The sequence below is a fragment of the Sinocyclocheilus grahami genome, unplaced genomic scaffold, assembly GCF_001515645.1.
Source record: "Sinocyclocheilus grahami isolate Dianchi unplaced genomic scaffold, SAMN03320097.WGS_v1.1 scaffold6582.1, whole genome shotgun sequence".
Lineage (NCBI taxonomy): Eukaryota > Metazoa > Chordata > Actinopteri > Cypriniformes > Cyprinidae > Sinocyclocheilus > Sinocyclocheilus grahami.
In genome coordinates this window covers 2,759-9,883 of record NW_015510938.1, presented here as the reverse complement: position 1 = coordinate 9,883, position 7,125 = coordinate 2,759, and the positions used below count along the sequence as shown (strand labels likewise).

General features: G+C 36.7%; 1 protein-coding gene across 1 annotated transcript in view; it reads left to right on the top strand.

The window, feature by feature from the left end:
• The window catches only part of LOC107577614 (myosin-binding protein C, cardiac-type-like), a 6,531-nt gene extending 1,279 nt beyond the window's left edge, over positions 1–5,252 (top strand). The window contains exons 2-5 of the mRNA XM_016263670.1: positions 489–648; positions 820–956; positions 2,085–2,271; positions 4,891–5,252. Of these exons, the coding sequence (XP_016119156.1) occupies positions 489–648; positions 820–956; positions 2,085–2,271; positions 4,891–4,922 (516 nt within the window). The 3' untranslated portion in view covers positions 4,923–5,252. The remainder of the gene's footprint in view (positions 1–488; positions 649–819; positions 957–2,084; positions 2,272–4,890) is intronic.
• The last annotated feature ends 1,873 nt before the right edge of the window (positions 5,253–7,125 follow it).

Sequence of the window (7,125 nt, the reverse complement as noted above, 5' to 3'; positions counted from 1 at the left end):
ACTTATGCTTACCAAAACAATAATTTAATCAAAAATACAGTAAAATAGTCATAATGTCAAACATTATTACAATTAAAAAAATTACTCTTTACTATTTTAATATATATTCAAATGTAATTTATTTCTGTGATGGCAACAATGAATTTTCAGCAGCCAGTGCTCCAGTTTTCAGTGTCACATGATCTTTCATTTAATTTCATATTAAATGTTTTTACTTTAAATAGTGATCAATTTAACGCATCCTGCTGAACAAAAATATTAATGTCTTTCTAAAAAAAAAAAAGATTACTGAGCCAAAATATTTGAACTGTAGTATGTATATATAAAATATATTATTTTATGGATATTTTAATATTTTTCAGACAACAGCTATGGTTTTGTCAGTTTCAGAGGAGAACAGATACGGCTTTTAATCAGACTAAAATGTGTCAATATATGTAGGTACACAATATATGACTAGGTGTGTGTGGTTTTTCTCTTCTGTGCAGGAATGGTACAACGTGTACGAGCAGTATCGGCGCACTAACTGTGTGGTCTCAGACCTGATCATGGGGAATGAGTACGTGTTTCGTGTGTATGCCATGAATATGGTGGGTCTGAGTCCAGAGCCTTGCCTCTCCAAAGACAGCGCCTACATCCAGAAAACAGGTGACTGTTTGTGTCCAAATTCTAGATTCTCATGCCTGCTCACTGGTATGCAGTGTAGATAGCAAGAACACTTCTGTAAGTATGAAGTGGTTAGGCTGTGTCATTTAAAGTTTTTCTAATTCCCATGTGGCTCCCCTGATCTCCTGATGTATGTTTTGGTTTTCTTTACAGGCATTGTGTACAAGCCTCTTTCCTACAAAGAGCATGATTTTTCTGAGGCCCCCAAGTTCACACATCCTCTCGTGAGTCGCTCAGTTATTGCTGGATACAATGCTACACTCAGCTGCTCCGTAAGAGGCATCCCAAAGGTGAGCACATGTGACCTCAATTAGCAAAGGTCATGCACTGTACTGTAGGTCCAAATATATGAAACACCGAAACATCAGTCATTTATGCTTGTTCAGCAATTCTAGAGAATAAAAGTCTAAATTGTAAGATAAAAAAGATCACAATTAAAGGGACAGTTCACATAAAAATAAAAATGTCATTCCAAACCCGTAAGACACAAACACAAATTAAGATGTTTCTGAAGAAATCCGAGAGCTTTCTGACCCTCCATAGAAAGCAACGGAACTACCGTGTTCAGGGCCCAGAAACGTAGGGCATCATTAAAATAGTCCATGTGACATCAGTGGTTCATCCGTAATTTTATGAAGCTAAGAAACACAGAACACTTTTGTTCATTGCACACAAAAACTATTCTCGTAGCTTCATAAAATAAGGTTGAACCACTGATGTCACATGTAAAGATGCCCTTACTACGTTTTTGGGCCTTGAACATGAAATGTAATCATGTCCTTACTACCTTTCTGGGCCTTGAATGTGTCAGTTACATTGCTGTCTATGCAGGGTCAGAAAGCTCATGGATTTCATCAAAAATATCTTAATTTGTGTTCTGAAGATGAACGAAATGTCTTATGGGTTTGGAACGACATGAGGGTGAGTAATTAATGACAGAATTTTTCATTTTTGGGTATCTATCCCTATCCCTTTCTATCACTATCCCTTTAAGTAGGCTTCCATACTTTCCACTATGCTGAGGATTGTAATTGTAGGCTTTTGGTCTCATTCAGACACAAGAGCATCAGCGAGGTCACTGATGGGGTCTGCTTCACAGTCAGCATTACAATTCATCCCAAAGGTCCTCACTTTGTTCATAGGGATATTGTCATGCTGAAACAGAAAAGGTCCAAACAGCTGGCACTTTTAAGAGTTTAGATTAGTCTATTTTTGAGCAGTTTTTTTGTGCAATTACAAAAAAAAATCATATCACCCTTCTCATGAAATATTTAATGGCTTAATATATCACAAGCTAGTATCTTAACCCAGATATTAACAGGCTCTGAGGAAAAAAAATTGTATCTATCGTATAAATGTTTATGTAAGAAAATTGTCAGGACAGTCAATTTCTAAATCCATCTCAATGTTTTGTGCAGCCTAAAATCACATGGTACAAAAACAAGATGGACATTACAAATGAGGCCAAGTACCGCATGTTCAGCAATCAGGGTGTGCTGACTCTGGAGATCCGTAAGCCGTGTCCGTTTGATGGAGGTGTGTACATGTGTAAGGCGATCAACTCCAGCGGAGAAGACGTAGTAGAATGCAAACTGGAAGTTCGCCGTAAGTACATGCCTCTAACTCAAGAGTTACTGAGAGATTTGCTTAACAGTTGATGATAAAATTGTCTCAGTGTTATATATTATATACTAAAGATAACATTTGATTTGTCTATTTCTGTTCAAACGTCTGTGGTAAGTGAGATGTTTGTAATGTTATATTTTATTTAATTTTTTTGATGGCAAAGCTTAATTTTCAGCAGCCATTACTCAAGTCTTCAGTGCCACATCCTCCATAAATCATTCTAATATGCTGATTTGGTGCTCAAGAAACATTTATTGTTATTATCATTATGTTGAAAACAGTTGTGCTGCTTAAAGGGATGGTTCACCCCAAAATGAAAATTCTGCCATCATTTACTCACCCTCAAGTTGTTCCAAACCAGTAGTTTCTTTCTTCTGCTGAATAGAAGATATTTTGAAGAATGTTGGTAAGCAAATGAATGGTCCCCCATTTAGCTATAGAGCATTTATTCTATACTATGAAGGTCAATGGGGACCAGCAACTGTTTGGTTTTTCTTCTGTTGAACACAAAAGAAGATATTTTAAAGAATGTTGGTAAGCAAACAGTTGCTGGTCTCCATTTACTTCTATAGCATTTTTTTCTATACTATGAAAGCCAATGGGGACCAGCAACTGTTTGGTTAGCCACAATTTTAAAAATAATTTATTGTGTTCAACAGAAGAAATAAACTTGACAGAAGTTTTATATTTGGGTCAACCATGCCTTTAAATGTTGCATGAGGGACCATAATCAGTGGAGTCCTATATGAATGAAACTTACCTGAATGACCCCTGAACGTAAGAGAACACTCTTATGTTATGATAAAATGAAAGATATATGCTGAGACATATAGATCAAAATCCATCCATGCTTCTTTCTGTATTAACATTTTATTTTATAACTCTGAAATGAGTAGAAAAAAGTCTAGAACTACACTTTTACTTCAAACAAAACAAAGAAACATGGATAACATGTCTTGGCATAAATGTGAAAATTTCATTTTGGTTAATAACTGTTGGATTTGACCTAGAAGTGTGTCTGAAGTTCCAAAATGGATCTCTATCCAGTGATCCATGATTTCTTCTGTGTGTCACACTTTAATACTTCCTCCTTACTTCCTGTTTCCCTCAACATTCAGCTAAACAGTAAGCTCAGGTTTGCTCTGTGTGAAATGTGTCCAAGGTAAGCATGTGTTGTCATCACACCCACACTGCCTGTACTTTCTTTAACAAAGCACTCCTCTGTCTCAAGTCCAGCATGTCTGGGTGCTTCTCAATACCGAAATCGATCGAACTCTGCCATCATGAAGGACAAATCAATTCTCTAAAAGCACTGTGAGGAGAGAGGAAGCTTTCAGAGGAGCAAGGATGCACAGGTTCACATCTTATGAAGAAGTTTGCAATTTTCAGTCTGTTACTTTTAGTTTAGTTAATACTTTAATTCCTTCTTGCATCTTTCCCTTGTGTCTTGTGAGCTTAGACTCCTGGAAAAGATGTGAGAAAAGGACACAAGGATGGAGAGTTAACAAAAAAATGAGATGCACCCTTGGTCTCTGAGCCACCAGTTTTGCACATAAGTTTAAAGCACTCTACTATTCAAATAATTTGGGGTCAGTAAGATTTTTCATAATTTGAAAGGCATCTTTTATACAGTAAAAACAAAACAGTTGTGAAATGTTATTATAAATTAAAATAATTGTTCCCTTTCATGGGAACTTCGAACTGTGTCCTCTAGGTTTCCCCATAGCGACCCCTAGAGGACGCAGTGTCTTGTTCCCTACTCAGGGAACCATGGTTACATAAGTAACCCGAGACGTTCCCTTTCATGGGAACTTCGAACTGTGTCCTCTAGGGGTCGCTATGGGGAAACCTAGAGGACGCAGTGTCTCGTTCCCTACTCAGGGAACCATGGTTACATAAGTAACCCGAGACGATTTCTATTTTAATAGATTTTAAAATGTAATTTATTAATGTGATGGCAAAGCTGAATTTAGCAGCACGTGATCTTTAAGAAATAATTTTTTTATGCTGATTTGGTTCTCAATAAATCTTTTTTATTATTATCAATGTTAAAAACAGTTGTCCTGCTTAATATTTTTGTGGTAACAATTTTTTTTTGATTCTTCGAAAAAAAAAAAACTTTTGTAATATTTACTATCACTTTTGATCAGTGTAATGCATCCTTGTTGAATAATAATTGTTAAAATATTCATTTCTTAAAGAGAGAAAAAAACTTACTGACCCCAAACTTTTGAATGGTAGCGTATATCTAAACTATTTCAGCAGGTGTACTAATTCATGTATGATAGGCTATAACATAGGAGATCTGGGATTATCCACTTCTATCTAAATGTTTTTAAAGAATAAATAATTTCAAAGGAACATAAAATGTGATATTCATAACTCAAAGTTGCATGACCAAAATTAACAAAATGGGTTTATCCATTTCAGAGGTGTAGCTTTGAAATGCATGCAAGTTTGTTGTAGGTCACTCAGATGTATAATGAATTATTTTGAACGTCACTGAAGGTAACTTTAGATAATTCTACAGAAGTAGCCTTTTCCCCCATTTGCAAATGCAGGATGCAATCTAATAATGGTTCTTTCACTTCATCGCAGCTCAAGTCACAAAAGAAGACATCAAGAAATGAGAGAGATGTAATGGGTTTGGAGAAACTGTGACACTTGTCCTCTTTCTGTCTTCTGTTCTGAAACTGATCCCATGACATGTCCGTGATCAAATGACAGAGCAAAGAAATCTTTCAGCGGTTTTCTTCATTTGCTTGTGCTCCCCATTTCTCACTCACATCCCACGGTCTGTGCTTAGGTGTGATTTGCTTTTCTTTATTGCTTGTGTTCATTTAGTTTCATTTCATGTTGTATTTAAGATCTATGCTGTAGGGCCTAGTGACTCAGTATTTTCTTTCCACATGTGATGTTATGCAAAACATGCTAAATAAAGCTAAGAGTTTTGTTGATGCTTATTGTCTGGTTTTCATTTAAAGTAATATATAACTCGTTTGCACCCACATTTTAGGAAGTTGGTTTATTCCAACACACAAATAATATTTCCATTCTTTGGTTGCATTTCTCTCCTAATTTCGAGAGATTTCTTAGAACTACGACACGTCAAAATGCGTCACTCGTGCAAACGCAATTAACCACCTGAGAAACCACAGTCACACTGAGAGTGGCAGACAGACAGGTGTCTCCTCTAAGTTTCCATACATCACGATGACGCACTCTCTGCGATGGCACGGCTATCACATGCATTCTTTAGGCACTCACGTGGTCCAAAGTATGTCCCAGCATCAACAGGCTGCTGGTATTAATGTAACAAAGCCTATCTGGAAGCGTCAACTCAGTGGTATTATCGGTGAGAGCAGAAAGCATGGCTGGCCTGCATGGCTTTGTTCTGGAATTTTCTCCAGTGGCAGGTTTGAGAGGGTGAACTGTTTGAAATGAGGCCTAGACATGCCATCATGGCCGAGGTGTCAAAATAACCGTGCATGGCCTGCTCCATGTTCAAATTTAGCAGCTGTGTCTTTGTCCTATTTCTTTCATTGTTCTCACATAAACGTATTGTCCAAAATTTGATAAACCATGTGTTTGAATGTGGAAATAAAACATTTAACAGTTTTTAATCCAGAATTTTAAATGCTAATCCAGTCGTAATACATATTTTTCACTAGAGCCACTGACTGGAAAACAGTCTGAGGAAATGCAGAGGGTGCATTTGAATGACAGATCCATTCATTAACACGGTCAGCAGGCCGATATTTCTTCATTAACACAGTTCAAACTCTCGAAGAGGGATTGTTTTTATGTTATTAATCAGTAAGGCTTTCAGTGTCGGTGACATGCGGCCTCCGTCTTAAAGATGCAACCCGAGACAGACGGAACACAGTCGATGACAACGTTGACAAGAAGCTAAATTGGGCTGACAAATCCCTCAAGAGTGTGTTTATTGGTCTGTGACCGTGTGCCATTACATTAAGACACAAGACTGGTGTATGTGAATGTCGACATTTTAACCTGTTTCCAGTTACTGAGTGTTTTTGTTTAAGATTCTATCATTTTTTAAAAAGGATTAAATTGCAATTATTTACAGTTTTGATCATTTTACGTATTGAAATAATGCAAAAAGTGACGAGACCAGCAACCAATTGTAACTGTTGTCCTGCAGCGCCCTCTAGTGTTTAGGTAAATTCGTGCTAGTTTGGCGATGCAACTGCCTATGAATGAAATTATTACTTCCCCCCTCCCCTCTAAAACGTATTATCTAGCTTTCTCCAATAAATGAAAAAAGGAAACACACACAAAAGATTTTAAACCCACAGTATATTTAAACTCTGTATCCTCAAAACAAATCACTTTAATCAGTCTTTATACATCCACATTAATTTAACACAATACAGCAGGACAGAAATGTCAAATAATACAAAAAAAACAAGTTTCTTAAAAACAGTCCAAACTAGCTGACCAGACACTGAAAGAGCTCCCAGAATGGATGCAAGTTTGGTCTCGTTACCTGAATCACAGGGAGAATATGGTCTAGATAAATCAATACAAAGCATTCCTGGAAAAAAATCACTTTATCAAAAAGGGGTAAAATATCAAAAGAAAACGGTTATAAAAATAGTTAATCAGCCCCCCGTGGACAAATCCAAGTATGAATGGGGAGTGAGTAACCTGTTTGAGATGATGATGATGATGACATGAAACGGATCATGTCTCATTATTGCTCGTGATACATGATGCTTTAAAATGTATGATATTGTTTAAAGAACCAACCTGAGCACCGTATACACCCCAGAAAGAAAACAGATCTTTTGATTCTACTTCTTTTTTTTT